The sequence below is a fragment of the Halteromyces radiatus genome (assembly GCF_025201355.1).
Source record: "Halteromyces radiatus strain CBS 162.75 chromosome Unknown BX664scaffold_8, whole genome shotgun sequence".
NCBI lineage: Eukaryota > Fungi > Mucoromycota > Mucoromycetes > Mucorales > Cunninghamellaceae > Halteromyces > Halteromyces radiatus.
This window is the reverse complement of record NW_026251694.1, coordinates 98,929-126,906: the sequence shown is the minus strand read 5'-3', so window position 1 is coordinate 126,906 and position 27,978 is coordinate 98,929. Positions and strand designations below refer to the sequence as shown.

General features: G+C 32.5%; 15 protein-coding genes across 15 annotated transcripts; 11 read left to right on the top strand and 4 right to left on the bottom strand.

The window, feature by feature from the left end:
• The first annotated feature begins 111 nt into the window (after positions 1-111).
• BX664DRAFT_285272 (chaperonin 10-like protein) lies at positions 112-1,326 on the top strand. The gene has a single exon (XM_051541669.1). It carries the CDS (start codon positions 133-135, stop codon positions 1,213-1,215), a length of 1,083 nt encoding a protein of 360 aa, XP_051396873.1. The 5' UTR covers positions 112-132; the 3' UTR covers positions 1,216-1,326.
• A 1,324-nt stretch (positions 1,327-2,650) lies between these two features.
• On the bottom strand, positions 2,651-3,327 carry BX664DRAFT_301963 (transmembrane protein 6/97). The gene is made up of 2 exons (XM_051542411.1): positions 3,022-3,327; positions 2,651-2,933 (listed from the first exon to the last, which is right to left on the bottom strand). Exons 1-2 carry the CDS (start codon positions 3,299-3,301, stop codon positions 2,689-2,691), a joined length of 525 nt encoding a protein of 174 aa, XP_051396872.1. The 5' UTR covers positions 3,302-3,327; the 3' UTR covers positions 2,651-2,688.
• Positions 3,328-3,433: 106 nt separating this feature from the next.
• BX664DRAFT_340137 (histidine phosphatase superfamily) lies at positions 3,434-4,332 on the top strand. The gene is made up of 3 exons (XM_051546760.1): positions 3,434-3,516; positions 3,572-3,681; positions 3,783-4,332. Exons 1-3 carry the CDS (start codon positions 3,444-3,446, stop codon positions 4,272-4,274), a joined length of 675 nt encoding a protein of 224 aa, XP_051396871.1. The 5' UTR covers positions 3,434-3,443; the 3' UTR covers positions 4,275-4,332.
• A 2,616-nt stretch (positions 4,333-6,948) lies between these two features.
• On the top strand, positions 6,949-8,248 carry BX664DRAFT_268572 (uncharacterized protein; the record flags this gene model as incomplete). The annotated part of the gene is made up of 4 exons (XM_051541002.1): positions 6,949-7,118; positions 7,189-7,618; positions 7,677-7,857; positions 7,920-8,248. Coding segments are annotated over 4 exons (1,110 nt in total), but the record flags the coding sequence as incomplete, so codon positions are not given.
• Positions 8,249-8,523: 275 nt separating this feature from the next.
• On the top strand, positions 8,524-9,397 carry BX664DRAFT_285257 (orotate phosphoribosyltransferase). The gene has a single exon (XM_051541668.1). It carries the CDS (start codon positions 8,652-8,654, stop codon positions 9,306-9,308), a length of 657 nt encoding a protein of 218 aa, XP_051396869.1. The 5' UTR covers positions 8,524-8,651; the 3' UTR covers positions 9,309-9,397.
• A 167-nt stretch (positions 9,398-9,564) lies between these two features.
• On the bottom strand, positions 9,565-10,563 carry BX664DRAFT_340132 (histone-fold-containing protein). Its single transcript, XM_051546759.1, has 5 exons — positions 10,447-10,563; positions 10,275-10,385; positions 10,034-10,163; positions 9,825-9,975; positions 9,565-9,720 (listed from the first exon to the last, which is right to left on the bottom strand). Exons 1-5 carry the CDS (start codon positions 10,515-10,517, stop codon positions 9,686-9,688), a joined length of 498 nt encoding a protein of 165 aa, XP_051396868.1. The 5' UTR covers positions 10,518-10,563; the 3' UTR covers positions 9,565-9,685.
• A 261-nt stretch (positions 10,564-10,824) lies between these two features.
• BX664DRAFT_301948 (cytochrome C1 family-domain-containing protein) lies at positions 10,825-12,566 on the bottom strand. The gene is made up of 6 exons (XM_051542410.1): positions 12,420-12,566; positions 12,192-12,227; positions 11,717-12,067; positions 11,502-11,615; positions 11,094-11,434; positions 10,825-10,983 (listed from the first exon to the last, which is right to left on the bottom strand). The coding sequence occupies exons 1-6, from the start codon at positions 12,474-12,476 to the stop codon at positions 10,971-10,973; spliced, it is 912 nt and encodes a 303-aa protein (XP_051396867.1). The 5' UTR covers positions 12,477-12,566; the 3' UTR covers positions 10,825-10,970.
• Positions 12,567-13,748: 1,182 nt separating this feature from the next.
• BX664DRAFT_340126 (inosine triphosphate pyrophosphatase) lies at positions 13,749-14,895 on the top strand. Its single transcript, XM_051546758.1, has 7 exons — positions 13,749-13,798; positions 13,902-13,988; positions 14,047-14,111; positions 14,222-14,295; positions 14,372-14,516; positions 14,576-14,652; positions 14,749-14,895. The coding sequence occupies exons 1-7, from the start codon at positions 13,771-13,773 to the stop codon at positions 14,837-14,839; spliced, it is 567 nt and encodes a 188-aa protein (XP_051396866.1). The 5' UTR covers positions 13,749-13,770; the 3' UTR covers positions 14,840-14,895.
• A 314-nt stretch (positions 14,896-15,209) lies between these two features.
• BX664DRAFT_352476 (uncharacterized protein) lies at positions 15,210-15,507 on the top strand (the record flags this gene model as incomplete). Its single annotated transcript, XM_051547678.1, has 2 exons — positions 15,210-15,259; positions 15,354-15,507. 2 exons carry the CDS (start codon positions 15,210-15,212, stop codon positions 15,505-15,507), a joined length of 204 nt encoding a protein of 67 aa, XP_051396865.1.
• A 438-nt stretch (positions 15,508-15,945) lies between these two features.
• BX664DRAFT_340120 (uncharacterized protein) lies at positions 15,946-17,225 on the bottom strand. Its single transcript, XM_051546757.1, has 6 exons — positions 17,086-17,225; positions 16,983-17,031; positions 16,880-16,925; positions 16,639-16,751; positions 16,487-16,543; positions 15,946-16,391 (listed from the first exon to the last, which is right to left on the bottom strand). Exons 1-6 carry the CDS (start codon positions 17,180-17,182, stop codon positions 16,220-16,222), a joined length of 534 nt encoding a protein of 177 aa, XP_051396864.1. The 5' UTR covers positions 17,183-17,225; the 3' UTR covers positions 15,946-16,219.
• A 1,999-nt stretch (positions 17,226-19,224) lies between these two features.
• On the top strand, positions 19,225-21,779 carry BX664DRAFT_285247 (uncharacterized protein). The gene is made up of 8 exons (XM_051541667.1): positions 19,225-19,530; positions 19,587-19,748; positions 19,812-19,928; positions 20,005-20,038; positions 20,107-20,208; positions 20,288-20,394; positions 20,458-20,709; positions 20,780-21,779. Exons 1-8 carry the CDS (start codon positions 19,500-19,502, stop codon positions 21,682-21,684), a joined length of 1,710 nt encoding a protein of 569 aa, XP_051396863.1. The 5' UTR covers positions 19,225-19,499; the 3' UTR covers positions 21,685-21,779.
• Positions 21,780-22,185: 406 nt separating this feature from the next.
• On the top strand, positions 22,186-23,449 carry BX664DRAFT_340113 (HAD-like domain-containing protein). Its single transcript, XM_051546756.1, has 6 exons — positions 22,186-22,269; positions 22,331-22,427; positions 22,499-22,569; positions 22,669-22,747; positions 22,804-22,961; positions 23,082-23,449. The coding sequence occupies exons 1-6, from the start codon at positions 22,197-22,199 to the stop codon at positions 23,345-23,347; spliced, it is 744 nt and encodes a 247-aa protein (XP_051396862.1). The 5' UTR covers positions 22,186-22,196; the 3' UTR covers positions 23,348-23,449.
• BX664DRAFT_301939 (40S ribosomal protein S18) lies at positions 23,445-24,549 on the top strand. The gene is made up of 2 exons (XM_051542409.1): positions 23,445-23,474; positions 23,715-24,549. The coding sequence occupies exons 1-2, from the start codon at positions 23,472-23,474 to the stop codon at positions 24,174-24,176; spliced, it is 465 nt and encodes a 154-aa protein (XP_051396861.1). The 5' UTR covers positions 23,445-23,471; the 3' UTR covers positions 24,177-24,549.
• Positions 24,550-24,642: 93 nt separating this feature from the next.
• On the top strand, positions 24,643-25,293 carry BX664DRAFT_268239 (uncharacterized protein; the record flags this gene model as incomplete). The annotated part of the gene is made up of 3 exons (XM_051540986.1): positions 24,643-24,859; positions 24,949-25,124; positions 25,204-25,293. The coding sequence occupies 3 exons, from the start codon at positions 24,643-24,645 to the stop codon at positions 25,291-25,293; spliced, it is 483 nt and encodes a 160-aa protein (XP_051396860.1).
• A 34-nt stretch (positions 25,294-25,327) lies between these two features.
• BX664DRAFT_191670 (anaphase-promoting complex, cyclosome, subunit 4-domain-containing protein) lies at positions 25,328-27,367 on the top strand. Its single transcript, XM_051540073.1, has 8 exons — positions 25,328-25,589; positions 25,658-25,943; positions 26,004-26,107; positions 26,183-26,313; positions 26,396-26,547; positions 26,638-26,811; positions 26,866-27,259; positions 27,336-27,367. The coding sequence occupies exons 1-7, from the start codon at positions 25,494-25,496 to the stop codon at positions 27,171-27,173; spliced, it is 1,251 nt and encodes a 416-aa protein (XP_051396859.1). The 5' UTR covers positions 25,328-25,493; the 3' UTR covers positions 27,174-27,259; positions 27,336-27,367.
• The last annotated feature ends 611 nt before the right edge of the window (positions 27,368-27,978 follow it).

Below are 27,978 nucleotides of genomic sequence, written 5' to 3'. Positions count from 1 at the left end.
AAGCGGAATATGAAACGATTGCAGGCAGAAAAAAAAAAAAAAAAGATAAAAAGGAAAAAAAACCCAGGAATTTCCTTTTTTTTTTTTTTTTTTTTTTTTTCTTTACTGAAACTACCACTTTATATTACTAATATGACAGATTCAACTACCACCATTCCTACTACTATGAATGCTCTTGTCTTGGAAAAGTTTGGTCCTCCAGAAGAACTTAAATACAAGTCAGTACCTGTACCCAGTTTAAAGAAAGACACAGATCTACTTGTACGTGTCGTATGTGCAGGTGTGAATCCTATCGATGCCAAGTTACGTCAAGGCAATCTATTTTCTTTTCTTGTCAAGAAAAATGCTATTCTAGGTGCGGATTATTCTGGTGTAGTCGTCAAGAAAGGAGCCAAGGTGACCAAGTTTGAGGTAGGCGATCGCGTGTTTGGTAAATTGGCTTTACCTTCTGGACCTCAAGGTGCTTATAGTGAATACATTGTGGTGACCGCGAATGATACGGCCATTGCCAAAAAACCAGAAAATCTATCCTTCGTCGATGCTGCTGCTGTAGGTATTGCTGCACTTACTGCTTTGGATGGTGTGGTCAACAAGAGACCTTTGCCTTTGGAACATAATATGGATCCTCCTCCCAAGGTATTAGTCATTGGTGCTTCTGGTGGTGTGGGCATGTATGGTGTTCAAATAGCCAAGGCGATTGGTGCACACGTGGTTGGGATCTGTAGTGGCAAGAATATAGAATTAGTGAAAGGATTTGGTGCTGATCGAGTAGTGGATTACAATGATCAAGCTGCTATGGATGCATTGGTACAAGAAAAAAACACGTTTGATGTCGTATTTGATTTGGTGGGTGGGGATGATTACTACAAGAAAATGCTCCCTTTGGTCAAGGAAAAGACAGGTATGTTTTCCACAGCTGTTGGACCTACTGAACATTCTGGTTCCACCAAAGTTAGTCTATTGGGTTATGCCTCTATGGGCAGCAAGATTCTTTATCGTGGTTTATTTGGCTCTCGGCGGTACAGTATGATCTTAGATCTTCCTCATGATCAATTCGCTTCCGTACTTACTCCTTTATTGGAAAAGAAACTCATTAAACCTTATGTTCCTGAAGAAAATATCTTTGATTTGAAGGATGCAAGCAAGGCTCATGAAAAAATCGAATCTCATCGTGTGGTTGGCAAGATTGTTCTTCGTGTTAGTCCTGATGTTTAATCTTATATATATATTTTCATCATTAGTATAATATTTAGTATAGTATTCAATAGCGTAATAATATTAATAATAAATCATCATATCGTTTTAGTTTTTTATTCCAAAAAAAAATAATCATTCTATCTTTTTCAATGGTGTGTGTAATGAAATGAAATAAAATGGAGAGTATTATCCAAGTATACCAAGAATGATCACCTCCAGTGCGACCATAAAAATAATAGAAAAATAGAACAAAGAGGAAGTGAGTACCAAGAAACTATTAATAATCATCTCTTTTTTTTTTTTTTTTTTTTTTTTGTAAAGTCGCGTCGTCCCCCCCTTCTCCTTTTTTTCTCTTTCTCTCTCTCCCTTTTTTTTTTTTTTATAATCTCTTTGATTTATTCATCTACTCTTTATTAATTCATCTAGCTAAAAAGGAAAAGGGAGTGTTAGGATGAAATCAACTTTTAAAGCTGACTATGAAATTAGTTTTTTTTTTATCTTGCTATCTGTCAAAATCTTGACATTTGTCCAATTCACACACTTTTGATCAAGACCTTCTTTTCTTTTTTATATTTTTGGTCTCATCTGAATCACTACTCTTACACAGTTTCATCCGTTATTACCTTTTTATCACATTTATCAGTTTCATCCGTTTTATTTTATCATTGTTTCTTATGATGATTAATCATCATCATCTAAAAATAATCTTTAGTTTTAGTATAAATACATCTAGTAGTTTATATATTTTTTCCTCTTTGTCAAAGATCAAAATAAAAATTTATTTTATAAATCAAATCATCTTGGCCACTCTTAAGAAATAATCATCTAAAGTTTTACTTTATTTTATTTAAACAAACATCTATCTTATACAAACAATTCTTATATTGTTTTATTGGATCATCGTCAAGTGTGATCATTTATCAAGATATCTATATTTGGAATCAAGTATCAAATCATCTTATATATATTTTATAAAAGAACTGGTGCTCACTACAAACAATCATCAATAATATTATTATATTAATAATATTATTCATCAATTATATAAATCAATCATCCACCCAATAACGAAAAAATCTTTAACACTTGACGATGCGTTTGTTGCTAGACTGGTCGCTCATTTGGAACTGTCTGTATATGTCGCAAATATCCCAGATTTCTTGGAAACACTGGACGCGCTATATATCTGGAAAAACCACCATTGTATACTGAAGGATGTCCTACTGCCCTCCTCCCTCATTGATCCTTTTGTTTCACCGGATGTGCTGTACTCACCTTCCAAGCGTTCGCCGAGCCACAAGTCATACTATCATTGAACTCCATGACCCTTATGAAAGTCTAGAACCACGGATGGCAAAGATGATGATGATGTTTAGTTGTGATGTTTTACATTCAACTTGGCTATGTTTCTGAAATTAGTTTTCCCGTAATAATAGTAATAAAAAATCATCATATCGTTTTAGTTTTTTATTCCAAAAAAAAAAAAAATAATCATTCTATCTTTTTCAATGGTGTCTGTTTGGTTGAAGATAATATAGGAGATATTCTAAGGTAGGAATCGATAAGCATTATCACGGGTAAAATAAAATAGGGTAGGTAGAAACAGGCCAAGGTATATCGTTCATTAGTTGTCAAGACATGGGCTGGATTAAAGAGTACTTCGAATAAAGATGCAAATACGGTAGTAGCTACATGGGATCCATAGATACAGAGACCTAGACGGCAATGGAGAGAGTCTTACAATCATAAGCAGAAGGTTAGCATAGTACGACTTGCTATTTTTTTTTCTTTTTTTTCCTCTTTTCAAAAAAAAAAAATATTTACCTTTCCAAAGACCATGACATGCGATAAAGAAGAATACAAACTGAAAGAATAGTTCAGAATAAAGAAATGACAAAAACCAATAATGAGGAGGTTCACTGGCTAAGAAAGGATCTTTGTAGTCTTGAATAAAAATGTTGCGCGTATCCTTGAGAAATCCAGGAACGAGTTCAGTAGGATAGAATGTTTGAAAGTCGATCAATAGAGTCACAGGAATATGAGTGAAAAAGTAAATAAAATAGACCAAGTCAAGAGGTCTTTTCAAAAGACTAGTGTTAGCCATAAGAGAATACAAAGGGAAGAAAAAAGAGAATTTAGCGGTCGTTCAATTTCAAACAGGATAAAATTTGGTTGGCATATCATTCTTTTTCTTTTTCTGGTCTTTTTCACTCTTGTTTTTTTTTTTTTTTTTTTTTTTTTTTTTAATGGTTCTTATTACGTTGGTTCGACATGGCAATACAGATGCAAACAATCAACGTATACTTCAAGGTCAAACAGGTAAGACAATATTATAAAATACATATATATAGTATTAACTATCAATAATATATAGATACAATATTGAATGATATGGGACATCGCCAAGCAAGTCTAGTGGCCAATCGCCTAAAACAAGAACGATTCGATAAGATATATTGTAGCGACTTACTTCGGTGCCAACAGGTATTTCCTGCAAGATAAATCTTTTTTTTTTTTTTTTTTGTTAAAAAAAAAAGTGGATATTATGCTAACTGATTTTTTTTTTTTTTTGGAAATTTTTGTAGACGGCTCAAGCCATCCGAGATCATCATGTGGATACCCCTATTACACTAGTACGTGAACTCCGGGAACGTAGTTTTGGTGATTTATCTGGCCTATCAATAAAACATGTCTTTGCACAGAGTAATCAACAAAAAATGGATGCGTCTACTTTTGTAAAGAATCATGGTGGTGAAACTGAAAAGGAATTTGCGAAAAGGGTGATTGATGCGTATATCAATATTGTCAATGAAGCAACACAAGAAGGATATCAACATATATTGATTGTTTCACATGGTGGATGTCTTCGATCATTATGTTTATGGTGGACATCGACAACTAAATACGAATATGATGGTGATTTGGATCGATTACGGCGTGGACATCATGGCAATACTGGAGTCAGTCAAGTACGTGTTTCACAAGGCAATCCAACTGTAGGTGTGGTGGAATTGTTTAGTTGTTCTAATCATTTGAATAGTATAGATTCCACTTTTGATATTCCCCCTTCTGTTTAGTTACCTTATTGATTTAGTCTACTGAAATTAAAAAAATAAAGTATATCATTTGACTGGACTTGTTCCATTTGGATACAATTGTCATTTGTTTAAATCCACTTTATTTTTTCCTGTACCTTGGTACTCTTTGATTTATGCGGTGTTTGAAAATTTGATTGGACACTAAGTTGTGTAAAAATAGAAACCAAAGTTGTACTCCTCTTTTCCTCTTTTCTTTCTTTCCCTTTTACTATACAAATTCAAACAATGGCTTCTACTGATATCCTTCAAATTTCCGATCCTTCAATAAATAAAGACTCTTTACATTCTACAAACTCACAAAGCTCATCTACTTTACATTACTCGGATACGTCAGACTCAGTAGATACCTTATCAACAGTTGAAACCTCTACATCAAAACCCACTGGTCGAAGGCGAAGAGATACTGTCAGTCAACAAAAAATACCACCACTTCCCACTGGACTTCAAAATACAAAGATAGAGGAAAATACGACTATTCAGGAAGAGAAGGAACAAACTGAAGAAGAAATACAACCATCACAAGAAACTCCTATTGACAAACAGCAACAACAAAAAGAAGAAGAACAACAATTAAATGAAGAACCTGATGACATTGATTGGGGTAAATGGACAAGATGAAAAAAAAAAAAAAGAAATACAGTTCTCCTTAAATGCAATATTAACTAAACTGATCTTTTATAATAGAATTTTGGTCACAAGTACTTTCCGATTATGATCGTGTAGCAAAAACTGAACCCAAAGTCCTTTTACTACATGTTCAACGTGGAGTACCACAAGCATTACGAGGTATGGTTTGGCAATTATTCGCAAAGTCAAAGGATGTCAAACTAGAACAACGATATATGCAATTACTCAAGGAAGAGTCGGTGTATGAAAAGGCGATATTAAGGGACTTGGAAAGAACATTTCCTCAACATGAATATTTCCAGAACAAGGAAGGACAAGATGCTTTATTCAATGTTATCAAGGCATATTCACTTTATGAACCTGATGTTGGTTATTGTCAAGGTATTGCTTTTATTGCTGGACCTCTTTTGATGAATGTAAGTTAAATAATAATAATAATATAATGTAGTACACGATCTAATGTTGATTTTTTTTTTTATATTAGATGCCAGAAGAAGAAGCTTTTGGTGTTTTAGTGAAACTTATGGATCGATATCAACTCAAAGGACATTTTGCACCACAATTGAATCTTTTGCATCAAAGAATGTATCAGCTTGATGGTTTGATTTATGATCAATTACCACATGTTCATCGTCATTTTGAAAATCAAGGCATCCGAGCCAATATGTATGCTTCTCAATGGTTTATGACTTTATTTGCTTACAAGTTTCCATTTCAATTCGTATTCCGGGTCTACGATTTGATTTTGGCTCAAGGTATTGAATCTTTACATCGTTTAGCTGTGGCTTTATTGGAGAAAAATCAATCTACTATTTTAAGTATGGAATTTGATGCTTTACTGTCATTTTTAAAAAATGATGTTTTGGAAGTATACAAGGTAAGATCAAATTAATAATAAAAAATAATAAAAATTATATTAATGTTGATTATTTTCCTTCATTAAATTGGAGGATATCTTTTTTTTTTTTAATTATTATTAGGATAATATCAGTAATTTATTGACAGATGCCTATAACATCAAAATCATTCCCAAAAGATTGGATAGATTAGCAAAAGAATACCAAGTGGAAAGTGCTAAAGCCAATACAGAAGCTGAAGCCATTGAAAGTTTACGACGTCAAAACAAACTTTTAGCGGAAACCACCAAACAATTGGAAACTAACATGAACGAACTCAATAAGGAACATATACAAGTGGCCAATCAATTAATCGAAACTAAAATGGATATTGCCAGGATCAACGATGAAAATGATGCTCTTCGACAACAATCATATGATTTGAAAAAGGCTTTGGAAACATTACCAAAAGATGTAGAAAATAGAGTCAAGGATGAATTGGAAGTACTCAGTACTAAGAACGCAGCTCTTACTCAACGTAATACAGCTTTGGAAGATCAATTGGCTTATATGGAGAAGATGGTGACGGATATTAAGGTACTCTATGCAGATAGTGAAAATGAACGTGAAGCTTTACGACAACGGCTGGCCGATTTGAAACGACTTATGGGACAAGATTAGATTTCTGTTTGCAAATATTTAGTTATTCCCCCCCTTTTTTTTTATTTATATTTTACCATTACTTTTAAATAAAAGTATATCATTTCTCTCTCCACACTCCACCGTGTCAACTTTTTTTTTTTTTTTTTTTCAACGAGCGCTAAAACTCTTATTTACGATTTGGTTGATCCAATCAAAAAGATGGATTGCCTAATTTGGATTCCACCGAGTCAAAGCGAACCTGTACTTTTGACTCTTTCTTTTTTTTTTTTATAGATAAAAGTACGGGTTTTATTTCTTCTTTTTTTTTTTTTCTTTTTTTTCTTTTTTTCTTTTTTTTTTTTCGTCTTCTTTTCTTTACTTTTATAAAATAATGCTTTCTAACTTGCAAGTACGATCCCTTTTGCGTCAAACACGTCCTTTGACCAAACGATTCTATGCCACAGAACAAGTAAACAGTTACCCCAAAATACACATATTTTTTTTTATTATTTATTCAAATACTCATCCTTTATTTATTATAATAGAATATTAAGAAGACTGCCTTGTATGATTTTCATGTCAAACATGGTGGTAAGATGGTTCCTTTTGCAGGATATGCTATGCCTGTCTTGTACAAAAATATGGGCGCCTTGACTTCTCATTTGCATACTCGTGAAAAAGCGTCTATTTTTGATGTTTCTCATATGCTTCAATCTCGGTAAGTGATATATTTTTAAAAAAGTTATATTTTTTTCAACTTTTTTTTTTTTTTTTTTTTTGGTATCTAGGGTGGTTGGCAAGGATCGACAAAAATTCTTTGAAACATTATGTGTAGCTGATTTACAAAATATGCCTGTGGGTCAAGGTACATTATCAGTGTTTACCAATGAACAAGGAGGTATTATTGATGATACTATCATCATGCAACAAGAAGATTGCCTCTATGTGGTGTCAAATGCTGGTTGTGCTGATAAGGATTTGGCTCATATTCGTCAACAATTGGGTTTATTCCAACAAAAAGGTGGTGATGTTGATTTCCAAGTCATTGATGATCATTCTTTGATTGCTATCCAAGGTCCCAAGGCCGCTATTGCTTTACAAGAACTCATTGGTAAGGATTTAGACGATTTCCCCTTTATGAATGGTCGATTCATGGATGTTGCTGGTGTTCCTTGTCATGTTGCTCGTTCTGGTTATACTGGAGAAGATGGATTTGAAGTAAGTAAAAAAAAAAAAAAAAAAAGAAGACATTAGTATTAATAAATAACTATTGTAGTTATCGGTCCCTACTCCTGAAATTGTTACTATCACTGAAAAATTATTGAGTCATCCTGATGTAGAATTGGCTGGTCTCGGTGCTCGTGATAGTTTACGTTTAGAAGCTGGTTTGTGTCTTTATGGCAATGATTTGGATGAAACAACTACTCCTGTGGAAGCTGGCTTGACTTGGACCATTGGTATTTTATAATTCTTTGAAGATAAATGATCATTTATACTTTTTTTTTTTTTTTTTTGGTAGCTAAATCTCGTCGTGAAACTGGTGGATTCTTGGGTGCTGAACACATTTTACCTCAAATCAAAGGAGGAGTGAGTCGTCGTCGTGTTGGTCTTATTGTCCAAGGCGCCCCTGCACGTCAAGGTGCTGAAATTTTAAATAAGGAAGGTGAAATCATTGGTACCATCACATCTGGTTGTCCCTCACCCAATTTGAAGAAGAATGTAGCTATGGGTTATGTCAAGAATGGTTATCATAAGAAGGGTACGGAATTGAATGTCAAAGTTAGAAACAAGGTCCAACCTGCTGTTATTGAAAAGATGCCTTTTGTTCCTGCTAATTATCACAAATAGATTATTTTTTTTTCTTCATTATTTTATATCATTTCTCCTTACTACTATTACTTTTTCTTTTTTTTTAAAAAAAATCTTACGTTATTGATTCAATAAAAAAAAAAACAAATTCTCATCTATTATCACTCTTATTCTATTATATCTATTTCCTCCTCATTGATTGATTATATTATACATTGGTTTCTATGATAAGTAGTATGCTTTTTTGATCCATTGATTTTTTTTTTTTGGATAGCCGATTGCCCAGCCACATTCGTCTCTGTCTATTTTTTATAGTCCTGAGGATTTGTTTGAATTTCTATTTCCCTTTTCTCCTCTTCTTTTTCCTTTTTTTTTTTTCTTTTATACCCAGTCTATAGACAACCCCCATTTTTTTTATTGTAAATATATTTGTAACATTATCATGAAGGAATATCAACGAGAATTCATTGAATTTGCACTTGCCAATCAAGTACTCAAGTTTGGTTCATTTGTATTGAAGTCAGGCCGAGTATCACCTTATTTTTTCAATGCAGGTCTGTTCAATAGTGGCAAGACATTAGGAGCGATTGGTCGGTTCTATGCAGCAGCATTGGTAGATGCTGGCTTCAAGTACGATGTGCTGTTTGGTCCGGCTTACAAGGGGATTCCTTTGGTGTGTGCGACAGCTTTGGCCTTGACCACTGATTATGATCAAGAAGCACCATTTGCTTTCAATCGTAAGGAAAAGAAGGATCATGGTGAAGGAGGCAGTATTGTTGGTACGGCTTTGCAAGGTCAGATCGTGGTGGTGGATGATGTGATCACGGCTGGTACGGCTATCAATGAATCGATCGAAATCATTCGCAACAACAATGCTCATTTGGCTGGTGTCCTGGTCGCTGTGGATCGTGCTGAAGTGGCTCCCGATGGATCTGGTAAATCTGCTATTCAAGCCGTTCAAGAAAAGAACAATATCCCTGTGCGTGCTATCATCACCATGGATCATATCATGGAATTCATGGAAGAAAAGGGTACCTACAACCAAGAATTGCAATTGATGAAGGAATACAAGGCTCAATATGGTATTAAGAATGAATAGATCATCCCTTTTTTTTTTTTAATGTAGTATGATTCTTCCCTTTTCTTAGCTTTTTAGTTTATGTATATAACATTTATAATGAATAAAATTATCTCTTTTTTTTTCAATATATGAAAGATGTGGTCTTATTGTTATGATCATCATTGTTCACTATTGTACTACACCCGCAACATATCTATTAACGCACTACTTTTAACTACCGTCGTCTATGGCAACTGAATGGATCCGTCTATAGATAAAAAAAAAATAATCATAGGAAGATGAATACAAAAGGCTTTATTGGTTTGTTAAATATATAAATATAAAGACGATAAAAGGATGAGTGAGATAATAAAGAAAGAAAAATAAATGGAGAGAATGTAATATCAGGGAAGTCTTTAATTCTTGTCCATGTAGGGATGTGTTGCCATTGCTATAAATATGTAGAAAAAAAAAGAGTGATTAGAAAATATCATTCCTCTTACTCTCTATTGAAACATCACCTGAAACATTCTTTTTTTTTTTTTTTGTACTTACTATTATAATAGTTTGCTTGCGACAAATTTCCGGGTAAAGAAACAGGTTGATTAGGATTTTCACTTGATCCTTGTACACTGAATAAAGATTGTTGTTGTTGTGCTTCTTCTTCCTTTTCTTTTGGTCCCGTGGTACGATCGATCTTTGTAGTCTAAAAAAAAAAAAAAGAATCAGTTTATCCAAATCCAATCTATTGTTAAAAAACGTACTTCACGATATTTTCCTAAATAGATCTTGAGAGCTTCAGCATAGTTTTCAAATCCAAGAGATTGCATAGCCCATAAAATATCTTCACCATTGATCGTTTTTCTTTTTTCTTGTTGACATCGGTCACTAGCTGTAATAAAACAAAAAAAAAAAAAAAAAAGGGTTAAGGATAAATCATGGTGAGTATATGTTGGAAGACAAAAAAAAAAGTGACATCAATATAAATAAATCAAAAAAGGATATTCGCTAGTGATAAAAGAAATGAATTCAGACACACATTCTTGTACACATTCTTTGGCCTCTTTGGCGATTTTGGCATTATCAGGTAATGATTTTTTCATGATGCGTGCCACACTATAATAAAGAAGTTCGATGAGTCATATTATCATTTATTTCATTATTATTATTATTTTACTTTGCAATAGGAAGAAAACGATCTTGTTCTTTCAAATCAAAGTCGGCTTCATCGGCAGAATTACTAGACATGATATAGAGTTTTATTGAGTCAAATAGTTATATAGAAAAAAAAAAAAAAAAAAAAAAAAGAAGTGGAAGAAACACGCAAAACCGTTGGAATCTTTTTTTTTTTTTCTTTCTTTTCAATCACGAAAATTCAATATCCGCTTTCCACCCACCTTTATTACAAAAGAAGATCATGCACAATATGATTTGGATCTAAAGATGTTTATTGTTTATTCTGTATGTCCTATAATGGTTTTTCTTTTTTTTTTCTTTTCTTTTTTTCATTTTGAAGAGCCATATTTTGAAGATCAATGATGAAGAACAAAATAAAGTGTATGTATAAAAAAGAATAAATAAAAAAAAAAAAAGAAACTATACTAGGTTGAGAGAAAGAGTTGAAATAAAAAATAAAAATAATAATAATAATAAAAAAAGAACAAAATGACAAGATAAGTAAAAGAATATGGAATCAATTGTTTATTTGGGAGGGCTAAAAGATAAATAAAAAAGAAATATTATTATTATTATTGTTATTATTAGTATTCATATATCATCAATATATTATATATATATATATATATATATATTCCTTTTACTTACTTGTAAACAATCTTTCTAGTCTTGATAGGAGCCCACTTGAAACGCTTGAGCCAGAGAGACAAACCGAGCAAACCAGTCAAGATGATAGTAGCCTTCATACCCATCTTCTTACGTTCATCATGTTCAGGTTCAGCAGCCCATGACAAGAAGGTGGAAACATCCTTAGCCATTTGAGAAGTAGTAGCAGGGGTACCATCTTCGTATTCAACCAAACCATCGAACAAAACACGAGCCATGGCAATAGCACCACCAGGGAAGTAAGGGTTATAGTTCAAACCTTCACGAACTTCAACACCACCAGGGGCATCCACGTAACCAGTCAAAAGAGCAAACACATAATCCTACATATATATATATAAGTACCATTCTCTTTTTTTTTTTTTTTTTTTGATCATCTCTGTAACTTACAGCACCACCATGACGAGCCTTGGTCATCAAAGAGAGATCTGGGGGTAAAGCACCAGCATTACCGGCACGAGCAGCTTCTTCATTAGGATAAGGTTTGGGCATGTAATCAGAAGGCTATGAAGCAAATATATATATATATATATATATATATATATATATATTAGTGAATCCATTCCTTTTTGTATTTATTTAGATATAATATTTTTTTTTTTTACCTTTCCTGGTCTTTGGAACATATCACCATTTTCATCAGGACCATCAGTATATTCATGTTGTTCAGCCATAGCCTTGACTTCAGCTTCAGTATGAGAAACATCGATCAAGTTTCTCCAGGCAATACGATCCAAAGAGTGACAGGCAGAGCAAACTTCTTGGTATACTTGGAAACCACGACGAATAGAAGCATGGTCATAAGTATCCAAAGGTCCATTATGAGGCCAGGGGTGTTCAGGAGGATGAAGACCTTCATCAGCCATGTTAGCAGACACATTGTTATCGACATACATGTAAGCCAAAGCAGTAGAACCAACAATACCGGCGGTCACAGCAGCCACTTGCTTGGAATTCTAAATGAACAAACAACAAAAAGAAAGGAGTTTAGTATCGTAAGATAGATAAGGTTTTTTTTTTATGATCGTTGATGTATTTGTTGATTCTTTTTTTTTCGATAAACACGAATGATATACATACTTCAGTAACAGCAGGCTTGGTAGAGGCGAAACGAGCCTATCCATTGAACAAAATAAATAAATAAAGTAAAATGAGTTTCAATGATAGAATAAGTTTCCGAATAAGTTGAATAAAAGAATCGTATATAATGTCATCAATAATAATAATAATAATAATAAAAAAATTCAAGTTGTTGTTTTTTTTGTTGTTATTGTTGTTGATATTAAAAAAAAAAAAAGGAAAACTTACTTGAATGGTAGGCTTGACCAAACGTCTCGAAGCTTGAGTAGACAATCGAGAGAACATGACCTTTTTTTATGAGATGTGAAAAAAGAGAGAGGGGGGAGATGGGTATGCTTAATGAAGCAAAGATAAAAGAAAAAAAAAAGTGAGTTGAAAAGAAAAAAAAAAAAAAAAAGAATCACACTCGATTTTTTTTTCTTGGAAGGCGATTTTTTTTTTTTTTTTTTGGTTTCCACTCCCTTCACCTTTTTTTTTTTTCTCCACTGACAAGGGCAAGGCAAAAAACCTCAGCGGTTAAAGTCACATTTTAGATGACGTTGATTCAGCCACCAACTTTTGTGTTCCGTCTCCCGAAGTCTTCCAAAAAAGGAAATGACCTCTTTTATCAATGCCATTGTATTTAATATATATATACATATATTTCACTACATCGTTATTTGGATAATATACTATGGATGATAGATAAAAGTCAAATTCTATGGATACTTAGACACATATTATCTAGAATATTTCATCTTTGTTGATTAGAGTGTATATATACTGCATATAAGTAGAGTGAAGGACTGGATTGGCATTAGATTCACAGTATGCATGAATGAATGCTTGATAATTTACGAAATAATGATTGAACAGTGTGATGATTGAATGATAGTAGCGAAATTAATCGTGATAGTATCAAACATAGGATTCTTGCCCCTCTTATCAAATGTAAAAATGGCATTCAACTAAATACATCATCATCCATTCATCAGCATTACTAATATCATCATACCATACTATGGTATCATCTTCATAGTTACTGTCACCATAGGAACATTTCCATCACTATATTATCCACCGTTTTCGTCATATCATCGTCATACCATCATCATCATCATCAGATACCGTCGATTATTGTCAATCTTATCAATGGTCATCATGCATTATCAAAAAAGAATAAAATGCTATTTTTTTTTTAATGCTATCCCTCAGTCGAACATGTGTCCATACGTGTGAAAAAGTGTGAGTAGCGTGTATCGTTTCCCAATTAGGTTATGCCTTCATGGTCGATCAAAAAAGGGTGCCTGAATATGTATATGTATGTGTGTGTGTGTATTGTGTGAGAAAGGGGGGAGGGTGATTATCATTAAAACATATAGAAGATATAAAAGAAAATAATACATACTATTATTTATTGGTATCTATTAGATTTTACTAGTATATAATGAAAGAGCTTGATAAAAAGGAATGATGAGATCCAATGGACAGTGGCTGACAGCTGGGTGTGAATTCTTGGACATTATGAGAAAAAAAAAAAGTGCGTTACTTTTGTTCTCTCCTTATTCTCCTTTCTTATTTGAACAGAATAGATAATACAATGGCATCAGCTGGATTGCGCAAACTTGGTAATTAAAGGAAAAAAATAGGAAATAGGGGGGAGGGGAAGACTGGTTGACAGCTTGCTCATTACTCTTTTTATATACATACAATATATATATTCTACCGCAGTATTCGTGACAGGGAACAAGAATAAATTGGTTGAAGTACAAGAAATCTTCAAGGATGTAGTTGATATTGAATCTCATAAAGTGGATTGTATGTTGTTTAATAGATAACAAAGGAATATATTTAACTTATTTTATTATTTATGTAGTGCCTGAACTTCAAGGTACATCAAGAGACATTGCAGCAGAGAAGGTGAAAATGGCTGCTGATATTGTAAGTATCAAAAAAAAAAAGTAAAGCGATAATGATAAACAATATATGTACATATAAAGGAAGAATAGTAACATTTTTTTTTTTTTTTTTTTTTTTTGGTACGTATATAGATTCAAGGACCATGTATCACTGAAGATACATGTTTATGCTTCAATGCATTAAATGGGTTACCTGGACCATATATGTAAGCAACAAAAATTTTTTTTGGTTAATTGGATGAACTCATAGATAGTCTGATGGTGTTACGTTATTATTTATAGAAAATGGTTCGTAGAATCCGTTGGCTTGGATGGGTTAAACAAGATGTTGGTTGGCTTTGAGGATAAGACTGGGTACGCTTTGTGTACCATTGCATATTGTAAAGGACCTGGCCATGAACCCGTGATCTTTGAAGGCATCACTAAAGTAAGTTTGTGAGTGGATTTGAACCAGATTTACTGAATCTTTTTGGTTTTGGAAAACAGGGTAATATTGTACCAGCACGTGGCCCACCCAATTTTGGTTGGGATCCTGTATTTCAACCTGAAGGATTCCATCAAACGTAAGTTCTTTTTTTTTTTTTTTTTTTTATCAAGTAAAAAAAAAACCGGATGGACTTCATCCTGTTACTAATATATATATTTTTTTTTTATTATAGATATGCTGAAATGCCAAAAGAAATCAAGAATACCATTTCTCATCGATTTAGAGCATTAGAAAAATTGAAAGGATTCTTTTTAGAAAATTAGTTGAATATATTGTAGAATAAAGAAATAAGAACAATTATCATTTTTAGTGTTGAAAATGTGATAAAAGACAATGAAATGGGATTTTTGATATGATTCGTTCTTGAACAAAGAAATAGACATGCAGATTGCTCAGTTCTTTTGGATAATTAGTGTAACCTATTGAAAAACAAGACGAATCATGCCATACTTTTCGGGTTGTGGGGTAAAGTTTTTTTTTTTTTTTTTTTTTCTGCTGGATTTTTCAAACCTATATAAAAAAAGCGTCCGCAGTTTTAATTTCTTCTTTTCTTTCTTTTCTTTCTTATTATTTATCTATCACTCCAACTATCTATTATTCCTTATCAAAACCTTTATACCTAATCTCTTTATAATGTCGGACGGACGCTGTATTCATTGTGGTCAGAAAGGACATTACTCCATGTAAGTTATATATATATATTGTTGGGAGAAGAATTATTGATAAAAAAAAAATATGTCGTGAGTCTAACACTCTTTATCTATTTCACTTTTTTAGGATGTGTCCCAAGAAACCCAACTCTGTATCATTTATGAACTATGATACTACTTGCATAGAATATAGCAACTATCAAAGCAATACCAACAACAATAATAACATATTATCTTTCAAGATAGGCAAGAAACGTCGATTCTCACTTGGATTTATTTAGTTATTCCCCTCCGCCTTATTTTTATATATATATATATATATATTGTTATTTTCACATTTATGCCGGGCACAGTGTGATGTTTTTTTCTTTACCTTTGATTCCCTTACTTTTCTTTTTTTTCTCTTCCTATTTCTCTTGTATTATATTCATTATTCTTTGTACCTCTTTTATTAGTCTGTTCATATATTGATATCACTTCTTTTATTATTATTATTAAAAATATCACAAACTTATCTCTTTCTTTTTGGATACTTTTTTTTATCAAATAAAATAATAATTGGACCTAAAAAAGGAGACAAATATATTACACGTGGTTGATGGGAAGAAAAAAACAAAACAAACAAAACTAGGTTTTGCTACGGATAAAGGGTATGATCTTCGTAATAGCAAATGATATGATAGCTTTTTTTTTTTTAATTCAAGTATTGAACTATGACGTGTAGACAAAAAAAAAAAAATCCATACTAACTAACCAACCAACAGAAGACCAACTTTATTTTCTCACACACTTGTTTTAATCATCCGCCTTTATTCGATCTTTTGTATATATAGTTTTGTTTGTCAAACGTAGGACGAACATCGTCAGGTGTTTTTTTTTTCTCAAAATGATCGGTTGCTATTTCATAATGCAAATTTACTTGAATGAAATATCGTATAAAACAGGAAACTAAGGAGTCTACAGAAAAAAAAAATGATGATATATAGTAGATCATCAATAAGGGAAGGATGAAGTAGTGGAAGAAAATGAAGTTTTGTTATGTGATGATACTGATGATGTTGTTGTTGTTGTTGTTGTTGATGATGATGATGAGAATGGTACTAATGATCGTGATGATGAATGACAAAGTCGATGATGATGAACCAAAGTCTTTTTCTTGGAGTAACTAGTAGACAAGAATGGAAAAAATCAATCAATCAATCAATCATCATCATCATCATCGTCATTCTTGTTTACTGAGTGACCCCCGTCCCAACTTACCTTTTTGAGCAACCTGCTTCCTGGCATCTATAAGGTCGATTACCAGTATGAATCCGTCTATACGATAAGAGATCAAAAAAAAAAAAAAAAGGCATTAAATATTCTTATAAAATTCATCCTTATCATGAGAAAAAAAAAAAGATTCTTCTTACCTATGACGAGCTAAAGAGCTGCTATCACTAAAACTTTTACCACAATTATTAAATTCACACGCGTGAGGTCTTTCTCCTGAGTGTGTTCTCAAATGAACAGTTAATGCAGATCTCTACAAATACAATGAACAAGATATCAAAAAAAAAAAAAAAATTCAGTCAGTTTTTCCTTTTTGTCCATTTTATTTATATACTGGACAGATTGCCATGGTGATCGGGATTGAAAATCTTTGGCTTGTACCTGAATGAATCTTTTACCACAGTTTCTAAAGTCGCATTGATAAGGTCTTATAAAAAAATATATAAGTAATCATAGTAGTAAAAATAAGATTGAATGGACTTGCCTATCATTTGTATGTGTTCGATAATGACGATCGGCATCAGAAGGACGATCTATAAAATGAATGAAATCAGTGTTTATAGGATGATAACAAATGATGAACTTACTGAAGGATTTTGAACATCCAAACCATTTACATCGATGTCTTTTTGGTTGTTGAAACATGGATGATAGTTCACCATCTAAGATTTCAGCAATATCCATTCTTTAATGATAAAAATGAAAACAAAATAAAAAAAAAATAAAAGAGAGAAATAAAAAAAAATGTGAATGGATAAATGATGTTTATTATTTATGTTTCCTCCACAACCATCCACCATATTGGTAATTCATCTTTTGCATGATTGTTATTTTCTCACATCATACACTTTTTTGTTGATGATAAGAAAAAAAAAAAAGAGTGGCGCATATTTGTGCTACCCTATTACTTCAAAGAAGAAGCTAATGAAGTGCTACTTGACTTGTCATCACCTTTTAAAAAAAAAGTTATTTATATATTTATATCTATCTAAAATGTGCGATCATCATGGATTCTTTTCCCGTCATATCCCAAAAAGGAAATCGTCATGCTCTTGTCTGTATCACCTTTGTATGTCAATGATAATATATATATATATATATATAAGAAAAAAAAAAGGGTGTGATATGTCATCCTTTCGTATGGTTTGGTGTATCCCTTGAAAAAATACATTCATTCTATCTATCCTAACCCTGACCCGAGTCTGACCAAATATGGATGATTAAAATAGAAGAGATAAAACTATTATTTTTTTTTTTTGGTGTAATCGAAAATGGATGATTTTATTTTGATAAAATTCAATATGCATTGGAAAATCAATGCGATATGCACTACATCCTTATGAAACGCAGCAACAATCTATATAATCTGTTATTTTCATTGATCTCCCTTTTAGATAAAGATGGATGATTACTTTTTTTTTTCAATTTCAGGCAATGTAATCCTACATATATTTTATTATCATCAATCAAATGAAAAAGGAGTAAACCTTTTTTTTTTTTTCATTGCCTATAAAATCTTTTTTTTTTTCTAAAAAAATATATTTGATTGTGAGGTATTTGATGAATTCACTTGTAATAAAAGAAAATGATAAGCCAATCAAGGGGAAAAAAGAAATATAGTAGTTGATAAGTAAGGGTCTGTCATATCTAATTGTTTTGTCTATCAATCGTTGTTCATCTATTCCCCCCTTTCTTTTCTTCCTCATCTCTTTCAATTTTTTTTTTTTTTTTCGCTTTGAAAATCTATTCTTGTAATCTCCGTTCTAGGGTGATAGAGGATGATGATGATGGTGATTGTTGAAGGGGGAGAAAGGTACAACATGTTCTATCCAAGCGAAATAAAATAAAATCATACAACAAAAGAATATTGTTAAATATATATATATATATATATATATATAATATTTTCTTTTCTTTCTCTCTCTCTTTCTTTCTTTCTTTCTTTCTTTCTTTCTTTCTTTAGTTTCATGCAGGTTACCTAATTGGGATTAAAAATGATTTCTCCATGGGGATGAACAGAGTGATATTTTTCATTGTTTTAAGTATCAGAGAAAAGAAAAAAAAAAAACCTCCTTTGATAACAAGGATAAAGTTGAAAAAAATGTCTCCCTTATCCCTTATATAATATTTTTTCATTTATTATCTATGTTTTTTATTCGGATTTTTAAAAAAAGTTTATTCTCTTTTTGTATGTTGCTATGATGATTAACACGAGGACTTTGTTGAAAAAAAGTCATTTTAGTTATTTATCCGGTTTTCTATAATATATGATTTCTCCTCTCTCTCTCTCAATCATCTTATTTTATTTTATCGTTCAATTTTTTTTTTTTTTTTTGACATCATTCATATCATTATTTTTTTTTTTTAGTTGATAAGTTTTTTCATTAACTTTAAAGAAAAAAAGAATCCAGTGAATGAAATAGTAGATATAATAGGATAAAGAAAAAAAAATAAACTTATCCCTTTACCTTTTCTTTTTTTTTATTTTTTATTTATACATATATATATATATAATATGCTACACGAGGACTTTTTGATTTAAAGAATGGGATATATCATAGAAAACAGTTAAATATGCTTTTTAGTTGAAAATATATTTCAAATGGCGGGTGAGTCTAAACATAAGCATATCCGATTTTATCGCGCTCCTTAAAAAACAATGAATGCATTGATCTTTTTTCTTTTTTCCTTTCCTCTTTTTTTTTTCTTTCTTTCTTTGGCTCTTTCTCCTTTCACTTTCTTTAACTACTTTTTTCACCATCGTCTTTTTTTTTTTCCCCTCTCCCTCCTCCCCTTTTACCTCTCCTTTCGTTTATACATTCAATCAATATCTCCCTTATGATAATGAACTCCTATTGTCTTATTCTACTTTTTACATCAATAAAACCCACACTTGATCCTTTTCCTTTCTAGTTTTACCGTTTCTTCTTCTTCTTTTTTTTTTTTTCTTCTTCCTTTCTTTCTTTTTTTCTTTCTTTTTCTTTATACTTTTATTCATCTCATGACTCATCTAAGCGACTTTAGTTTTTTACGTAAGAATATACTTATTTAATACTTATTCTTATTACTAATGAATCCTTTTTTATAGAACGTATGGTCTCTTTGGCCTATTTATCAGTCTGGTTCTTATATCGAGTATGGAAATTGGATAGATTTAGATGTCTTCATCCTCATCGGTTTCGTCAAGGTGAATTGAAAAGTGTAGTAACAGCTCTAATATTAGTCATGATACCTTTCCAGTTATATTATGGTAAAATAATAAAAAAAAAAGAAAAAGATAAAACAACTTTACTAACCAAATAATATTTCACAGATGTCACATCTTGTAAAATCAAGTATGAAGAAGGATTTGCTAGTGTATTTGGACATATTTTTACCAAGCCAGAAATGATGTGGACAAAAGCAGATCAAGAACTCGTGGTACCTACAAGTAAAGTTTCTTTTTTTTTTTTCTTCTTTTTTTAAAACAAGAAACTCATCCCTTCTTTCTCTCTCTCTCTCCTTAGATTATAGTCTATGTATTGGTCTATCCTTACAAACGTAATATTCAATCAATCAAAAAGGAAAATGATTTTTATGATATTTACTTTTTATTTTATCTTATTTAGTGGTACACTCTTATTATTACAATGCTTTTGGAATTATCTTGCAAACTCGGTGGCCAAAGCTAGCTTCATGAGTAGTCGTGAATTTTTATTCTATATTATTTGGTATATCAATATCATCTTCATCAATGAAATGTCATACTCATTTTTTTTTTATTGTAATTTTTTTTTTTTTTTTTTTTAGGACTTTTGTCAGTATCATCATCTTCCCTGTTTTACAATACAATTTCTCTCGTGAAATCTATGATCCTACTTATAAAGAAATCATGCCTGAATTAGTATACGGTTTTGGTAAGTCCTAAAACATAATAAAATAAAATTATCTAGAGTATTGACCTATTATATATATATTAGAAATCTTTTTTGTGGCCTGTTTGGGTGTTGTGTCTCACTTTCGTTTCCGAAAATTGTTGAACAATTCTCGTGACTCCAACAATGCACGATCCATTACACACAAGATACGTTATTTCCAAGAATTGAACCTTATTTTGACAGTGGTCTTATTTATTGACGCTATTGCCTTCATTATTCTCAGTGCCGATGGTTTGACTGGAAGAAAGACTTTGAATGCACATAAATTCTCGGCCGATTTCTTAATCTGCAACAGTAAGTTGATCATTTTCTCCTTTTTTTTAATATGACATTCTGATTCATATTTTTTTTTTGTCTCTTCTAGTTAACATTAGTACATTAATCGTTTGGTTCTTGGTCATGTTGATTTTCCATCCCAAACCTCAAGGTAGTACTTCTCAAGGAATGCAAAACCCTACCAATGATTTTCTCTCCAATGGCAAGCAACTCGATGGTTATCCAGGTTCACCACCCATGATGACTCAAGCATCTCAAGCATCAAGTGATTATTTACAATATACAAAATCTGTTGGTGTGTCTATTAATTCACCCTATCCAGCAAGTGCTACTTACCAATTGGGTCCTTTACCTCCTCCACCATCAGAAACTATGCATCATAATAATTCAGTAGCTTCTTCTACCCCATCAACGGCTACACTTGTCTCTTCACCCAATTATCAAGGCAGAAGATCAAAAGGTATGACTATGGATCCAACTGAAAGTATGATTGATGATACTACCCATTTACCACCTTATCGACCTGTTGGTAACAATCATACTCAACCACGTTCTGGTCCTGGAGCTGCTATCATGGAACCTATTTTATCAGAAGATGAAAATTCTCAATGTCGTCACTGTCATCAATGTCAGCAACAACCAACACATACCAATGATTCAACAATGCATACTATAGTCAATGTGGATAATGATCGAAATGAACGTTATTCAGGTGATGCTCTCTCTCTTTCTCACCGAGATACCACTTTCAATTCTATGGCAATGTCACATACATCTGAAGAAAAGCGAACTAGTCAAAATGAATCAATGATCACCAATCAACTTGCTGCAGACTCTGACACAGATGATACTGGTGTAGCGCCTAATAGAAACCCCAACTGGCAACTTTCTTTGGACTTTTCTGAAAAGGCAACAAATAATGTGAAACGGGAAAACTCTGATGATTCTATGTGGTTACATCAATCTCCAAAAGGTGTTGTGGGCTCTGGATAGAAACTGATCCAAATCATCCGTTTAGTTCATCATATTATATAGTTTTTCTTTATTCTTTTACTTATACATTTTTATTTTATTTTATTTATTTATTTATTTATTATTGTTCTTCTTCACACTATTAGTAGTTTACTCCTTTTCATCACTTCCTCCCTCTCCCTCTCTCTCTCTCTCTCTTTTCCTCTCCAATCATACATATGTTGATAAAGTTACCCATTTTAAAATAATATCTTCTCCTTTTCATTCACACACACACACACACACACTCAGACTGGTTTGGTCTAAGCCATTTTTTTTTATATAATAAAGATACTCCTTTCGATCAAGGTTACTATTATTGTTTCGTGGAATATTACCTATTATAGAGTCTTTCTCTCAGCCTCACTCTTTTCTTACGTGTCTTTTTTTTGTTTGGTAATGCATATCCTTTTTTTTTCTGAGGCCCAGATAAAAATTTAAATCGATTCGATCGGATTTCTCCTTCTCTTCTCCTTTTTTTTTTTTTTTTTGACATGGCTACAAGCTCTCCAGTTTCTGTGAAAGTACATGTATTCTCTGATTTTGACGGCACATTATGTTATGATGGTAAGAACTTTTTGAAAAAATTTTCTAGTTTACTAACCATTTTTTTTTATTATTGTATTAGATACTGGTGTACTCTTGATAGATGATCCGCGATCGTTAGGTTCTGAAAAAAGAAAACAGTTAGATAAAGCCATTCTAAATGGTCAACTGACTTATAGGTACATGAAACTTTGTCTTTGGGGTTTAGTTATATGATTCTCATTCCTTTTTTTTATTTTTATTTTTGTAGAGATGGTGTCAAGTCAATGTGGGATTCTGTTACAATGACAATGGAAGAGGCTTGGACTGATCATCTCGACAGTAAATTTGAATTTTTTTTTTTCGTGTTATCTTTGATACTAAAAAATTTTTTTTTTCTCTCTGGTTTGTTGAACATTTGATGATACATTCGTTTTGTAGAGGCTCGTGTTGATCGTGGTTTTCCAGAGTTTCACAAATACTGTCAAAACAATGATATTCCTATTACGGTAGTCAGCAGGTAAAATAATTAGAGAAAAAAAAAAGAAGTGATAATACTAAAATCATCTTGTTTAGTGGACTTTATCCTTTATTAGAAAGAATGATGATTAAGTTTTTGGGTGAAAACGATGCCAAGGATATCAAGATTATCAGTAATGATGTGCATATCGATGGCCGAAATTGGAATGTCCAATGGCATGATGACAGTCCTTATGGAAATGATAAATCTAAAGGTAAATGAAAAAAAAAAGAGGATCATCCTGAAAGTTGTAATCGTGTTCTCATTGGTCAGTCATGGATGATATACTTGTTTTTTTTAATTTTAGTTTTTAATTTTTTTTTTTTTTTTTTAGCTCTTCAACAAGCTCGAGAAAATTCTTCATCTGATACCATCTTCATCTTTTGTGGTGATGGGATTTCTGACATCTCTGCAGCCAAACATGCTGATGTCCTATTTGCAAGAAAAGGTCGTGATCTGGAAATCCATTGTCATCGTGAATCTATTCCTTTTATTCCTTTTGATAGTTTTGATGATATTTTAGTTGTACTCAATAGTTTAGTTACAGGAAAAGTTAGATTAGAACGTGATCCATCCACTGGTTTTTGTCGTATCGAATAAATAAATATTATGCACTTATCTGAGTTTGAACCACCACTTCCCCTCAACACAACCTTCATTGTGTCAAAAATAAGCGGGGTAATCTTGAAATGTAATCCTTCCTTCCCTTTCTCATATTCTTAATATGGTAATGGAATATATCTTTTACGATCAAACAACGAACTATATGGATTGGAAGAAGGAATCGTTTTTTAAGTTCGACGACAGATGAAAATAGATAGAGAGATAGATGGATGGATGAATGAATGGATGGATGGACGGACGGATACACGAATGAAAAAACGATTCCCAGCCCAATGTCATGTCGAAAAACCATTGTCATTGCTGATCTTTTTTTTTTTTTTTTTTTTTTTTAAAAAAAATATAGTCGCTCGTAGTTCCTGAACGGAATCAATTCCAGCACATTATTCGTCTTCTTAATACTAATGTGGACGGTAAGGACAAGATCACGATTGCTTTGACTTCAGTGAAGGGTGTGGGTCGTCGATTTGCTAATGTTGCATGCAAGAAGGCCGATGTGGATTTGAACAAGCGTGCTGGTGAATTGACCAATGAAGAATTGGAACGTATTGTGACCATCTTGCAAAACCCTGCTCAATACAAGATTCCCAACTGGTTCCTCAACAGACAAAAGGATATCATCGATGGCAAGTATTCTCAAGTTATCTCTAACGTATTGGATACCAAGATGCGTGAAGATTTGGAACGTATGAAGAAGATTCGTGTTCATCGTGGTCTCCGTCACTACTGGGGTCTCCGTGTCCGTGGTCAACATACCAAGACTACTGGTCGTCGTGGTAGAACTGTCGGTGTCTCCAAGAAGAAATAATATACTCGGTAATATAAAACTCATAATATGTATGGATCGGTGGACAATATTGATTTAGCCATCTCTCTCTCTCTGTCTTTTTTTTTTTTATTTTATTGTGATTAGTTCATAATAAACTACATTTTATTCATTATATGCAGAATGCGAGACGTCTACCTTGGGTTTATTTTATGAGGATGATTCATTGGGATGAACTTGCTGAAATCCGGTTAGGTTTTTTTTTTATTCTTGTGTATTGTGTATATATGTATATTGTCTATGTGCGTATGATGTATATGATGTGTATTGTGTATTGTGAATTATGTATGTGTCAACTGTGAGATCTTTGGGATTCACCTGCAGAGTCTTTTTCATGGAGATGATATTCGTTCCCCGAAGCCTTTTATATTTTTTTTTCGTGATTTTTTTCTTTTCTTTTTTTCTTTTCTTCCTTTGCTCTTTTATTATTTCATGTTAGTAATGTATTATGTTTCCTGATGATCCTAAATCAACCGCTTTTCCACTCTTTGAATCCACCATTCTGAATCAAACAGTCACTTCGATTACCTGGAGTCCTTCCAATGATCTATGTGTTCTTGTTTACCAGGACAATTCTATATCGTTATGTCGTGCTACTACAGTATCTATCTGGACTTTTTCTGACTTGAAGTCAAAAGTGACAGCAATCGCTTGGCATCCGAATGGTAATATCAACTTTAATATTCTATCTTTTATATTGTCATCGATCCGTCACTCATCCTTTTTTTTTTTTTTTTGAACTCTTATGGTATAGGTCAAGAATTCGTTGTTGGTTGTCTTGATGGTACTATTTATCAAGTTAGTGCAATTAAATTTATACCAAACTTTATCCTTTGTTGGCCTCCTTGCGATTGTGTATCAAATCCTGCTGATGGTATATCCTCTCTTCTATGGATTGATTACTCTCCTGATCTACCTACTGTTATTGTCGTAAGTGATGGTGTTTTGTGCTCATTCTTATTTTAGTGTCTACTATTCTGAATACTTATATATATTTGATTACTGTTAGCCTGGATTTGATCCAACCGCTTTTGACATGCAAAGCCATCTACCTGCCCTGAGCATGGTGCCACCCGAAGAACCAGTGTATGTTGAATAACAAAGATATATTAACTGATGCTAACTTTTCATTTTCGATATAGATCTTTGACTCTATATGCAAGACATATAAAATCAAAAGATACACAGCTTCCATCTCCACCTACTTGTCTGGATAAAAAACATTCATTGCTACTCATTGGCGATCGAAATTCATCTTTGCACCTCAGGTAATTGTTGAAAGAAAGGAAATTGTGGGTAATGATATATATATATATTTTTATATCGGATTTGTATTACTATAGTCTCAATGCCGGGTATCATATTGGAACAATCCGCTGTACTCAACAAATTTCAGTAAGACTCTCTATATATAAAAGGATATTCGTAAATGAATTCTTTTTTTTTAACTTCATTTTATCTAGAAAGGATCCATTAAAAACATCAGCTTATCTCAAAATGATTCTACGATTCAAATCCTGATACAACATACTGGCACAGCCAATTATGAAATGGTGACATTGAACAGTCAGTTCTTACAATCAAAAAAACTCCCATTATGCAATGTAGCGACAATCGAACGTCAAATCAATTATTTACTTCAGTATATTCATCAATGTACAAAAGCTTTGGAAGCTCATCGTACTGTTTACGCAACTTTGGCCAAAAGGAACGTGGAAAGAATCTCTGACATTGTAAAACAAGGCAATAGTAAGTGAAAATAAACAGGACAAATATGGGATACTTATTCATCTCGTGTGGTGATCATAGGTGAACTTTTACCTTTACCTCACATTGAACTGTTGGGTTTGCTCGTGACTGGAAATTTGAATGGTGCCTTACCAGAATACTTTAGTGAAGAAATGACGCAGCAGGTAAGAAATAAGGGAAGAACAAATCACTGACGGATTATTGATCCATTTTTTTTTTTTTTTTTTTTTGATACATAGAAAGCAACACAATGGGAAACAAAATCTTTACATAGTTACTCAAGAATACAACGCATCATTATTGAATATCTTCAACCAGCATCTGAACGTCTCTTATTGAACCTCAGTCAACTACATGGATATGGATTATGGTATGATCAAGGAATGAGCATCATATTTTGTTCCTACTTCGCTATTCTTACCTTTTTTTTTTTTTAATTCTTCTCTTCGTAGGACGGAAAGATATAGTGATCTTTTATGCTCGGACACTATCACTACTGCCATTGAACTCACTAGACATTATCTATGGATAACTCAACAACTTTTACAAGATACTGGAAAGGCATCCCGAAGATTCGAAGAGTTTATCAAATGGATCGTCCGCGGTAAGCAATTGAAATAAAAGGTGGAGAGAATGTTTCTAGTATCTTTGATATATTATCTTATATATTATTTTTAATTTTGGTGAATTATAGTGGTACAAAAAATAGCAGATCAAGGTCAGACCGATTATATGAACAATCCATCTGGTCCCCTATATCAAAATCCGAACCTCATTGTGGACTACTTGTTGAAAGATTTTGGCTTTGATAGCTTGGCATGTTATTTTGATGATATCGACCAAAACTCACCGCTCACAATGGAAATAGGTAAAAAATGATTTTATTATTCAACGTTCGATGATTACTAATATCTACTTATAGATGAACCGCAGACAATTAAAAATGATGTGTCCTCTTCCAATATCACGCGTTCACTTCGATCCGCATACAATGACATGGCCAAACACTGTAAGACGATCTTGGAGGAACCGGCAAATACAATGTCTCATCTGATCACACCGTTGGATACCATCCATTTGGATTTATCGCCTACCATCAATGCTGACAAATCTTTACACACTTTTTCGAATGAAACACCTGGACGAAATGAAGCAGCGAGATTGATTGAAAGCAAAGTAAAGAAAAGAAAAAAAAAGATTGAAAAACAGCAGATCTTTGATTTGAAATAACTGATGCTTACTTTATATTAATTTATAGGCAAAGATGGAACATTATTATGCTTTTGTTAAAAAGGGCTTTTGTGGCAATGACCAAGGTATACTTGACTAGGTTTTTTTTTTTTTTTCTTTCTTTGTCTTTTTCTAATTCTATATGCATATTCCCTATATTAGTTGTCATTGTACGGATCATCTGGAAGGAAAAACACAAACAAAGTCATTTACATTCTGTAAACTTTGCCCTCCGTAACGAATGGGTTGCCAAGGAAAGCTGTGTGATCAACCTCGGTCAAAGATGGTGTGTATCGGATATAGAATTCATGGATGATAAGGAGCTGGCTCTTATTCTTCAACAATGTCGAAATACATCATCATCAACGGCAACAACAAATGATGGTCCATACTATGGGTGTAGTTACTTGGCAGCAATCGAATTTGGAAACCTGTCTTTTGTTCCATTGGATGTCACCATTCCTTTTATGACCTCATCACCACAATATCAATCCTTAGTAAGTCATTAATAGAAAAAAAATATTTTCATCAGTGCATGTATATGATGTTTATATCATGATATTTGTAGGATAATGTTACATCAAGGTATACGCAACTACTGAATATGGAAGATGTAATTATGGGCACCAATGGACGTGAAAAACGACGGATATTGGCTGTGGCTTCCAAAAATAGAATATACCAAGTCATGGAAATGGATGAACAAGATGATGAAAACGAAGACGAAGTTTAATATTATATATTCTTTTATTTAGTTCATCTCCCTCTTTGTTTTTTTTTTTATATCCTTCTAGCTTATTGTAGT

Bases quoted from the DNA above. Each gene is read 5' to 3' on its own strand.
- BX664DRAFT_285272 (XM_051541669.1), top strand. From the start codon at position 133: ATGACAGATTCAACTACCACCATTCCTACTACTATGAATGCTCTTGTC.
- BX664DRAFT_340126 (XM_051546758.1), top strand. From the start codon at position 13,771: ATGGCATCAGCTGGATTGCGCAAACTTG. The intron at 13,799-13,901 runs GTAATTAAAGGA...ATTCTACCGCAG, and splicing joins AGCTGGATTGCGCAAACTTG to TATTCGTGACAGGGAACAAG. The intron at 14,653-14,748 runs GTAAGTTCTTTT...TTTTTATTATAG, and splicing joins CCTGAAGGATTCCATCAAAC to ATATGCTGAAATGCCAAAAG.
- BX664DRAFT_301963 (XM_051542411.1), bottom strand. From the start codon at position 3,301: ATGGCTAACACTAGTCTTTTGAAAAGACCTCTTGACTTGGTCTATTTT. The intron at 2,934-3,021 runs GTAAATATTTTT...TATGATTGTAAG, and splicing joins ATGTCATGGTCTTTGGAAAG to ACTCTCTCCATTGCCGTCTA.
- BX664DRAFT_340113 (XM_051546756.1), top strand. From the start codon at position 22,197: ATGGCTACAAGCTCTCCAGTTTCTGTGAAAGTACATGTATTCTCTGAT. The intron at 22,570-22,668 runs GTAAATTTGAAT...TTCGTTTTGTAG, and splicing joins TTGGACTGATCATCTCGACA to AGGCTCGTGTTGATCGTGGT. The intron at 22,748-22,803 runs GTAAAATAATTA...CATCTTGTTTAG, and splicing joins CCTATTACGGTAGTCAGCAG to TGGACTTTATCCTTTATTAG.
- BX664DRAFT_340137 (XM_051546760.1), top strand. From the start codon at position 3,444: ATGGTTCTTATTACGTTGGTTCGACATGGCAATACAGATGCAAACAAT. The intron at 3,517-3,571 runs GTAAGACAATAT...AATAATATATAG, and splicing joins TATACTTCAAGGTCAAACAG to ATACAATATTGAATGATATG. The intron at 3,682-3,782 runs GTATTTCCTGCA...AAATTTTTGTAG, and splicing joins ACTTACTTCGGTGCCAACAG to ACGGCTCAAGCCATCCGAGA.
- BX664DRAFT_340120 (XM_051546757.1), bottom strand. From the start codon at position 17,182: ATGGATATTGCTGAAATCTTAGATGGTGAACTATCATCCATGTTTCAA. The intron at 17,032-17,085 runs GTAAGTTCATCA...TTCATTTTATAG, and splicing joins TGGATGTTCAAAATCCTTCA to ATCGTCCTTCTGATGCCGAT. The intron at 16,392-16,486 runs GTAAGTTGGGAC...CTTGTCTACTAG, and splicing joins GAAGCAGGTTGCTCAAAAAG to TTACTCCAAGAAAAAGACTT.
- BX664DRAFT_340132 (XM_051546759.1), bottom strand. From the start codon at position 10,517: ATGTCTAGTAATTCTGCCGATGAAGCCGACTTTGATTTGAAAGAACAA. The intron at 10,386-10,446 runs GTAAAATAATAA...TCTTTATTATAG, and splicing joins CGTTTTCTTCCTATTGCAAA to TGTGGCACGCATCATGAAAA. The intron at 9,976-10,033 runs GTACGTTTTTTA...TTTTTTTTTTAG, and splicing joins ATTTAGGAAAATATCGTGAA to ACTACAAAGATCGATCGTAC.
- BX664DRAFT_191670 (XM_051540073.1), top strand. From the start codon at position 25,494: ATGATATATATATATATTTTTATATCGGATTTGTATTACTATAGTCTC. The intron at 26,314-26,395 runs GTATGATCAAGG...TTCTCTTCGTAG, and splicing joins CTACATGGATATGGATTATG to GACGGAAAGATATAGTGATC. The intron at 26,548-26,637 runs GTAAGCAATTGA...GGTGAATTATAG, and splicing joins TATCAAATGGATCGTCCGCG to TGGTACAAAAAATAGCAGAT.
- BX664DRAFT_285247 (XM_051541667.1), top strand. From the start codon at position 19,500: ATGACTCATCTAAGCGACTTTAGTTTTTTAC. The intron at 19,531-19,586 runs GTAAGAATATAC...CCTTTTTTATAG, and splicing joins AAGCGACTTTAGTTTTTTAC to AACGTATGGTCTCTTTGGCC. The intron at 19,749-19,811 runs GTAAAATAATAA...AATATTTCACAG, and splicing joins ACCTTTCCAGTTATATTATG to ATGTCACATCTTGTAAAATC.
- BX664DRAFT_301948 (XM_051542410.1), bottom strand. From the start codon at position 12,476: ATGTTCTCTCGATTGTCTACTCAAGCTTCGAGACGTTTGGTCAAGCCT. The intron at 12,068-12,191 runs GTATGTATATCA...TTGTTCATTTAG, and splicing joins CCAAGCCTGCTGTTACTGAA to AATTCCAAGCAAGTGGCTGC. The intron at 11,616-11,716 runs GTAAAAAAAAAA...TTTGCTTCATAG, and splicing joins TGTTCCAAAGACCAGGAAAG to CCTTCTGATTACATGCCCAA.
- BX664DRAFT_285257 (XM_051541668.1), top strand. From the start codon at position 8,652: ATGAAGGAATATCAACGAGAATTCATTGAATTTGCACTTGCCAATCAA.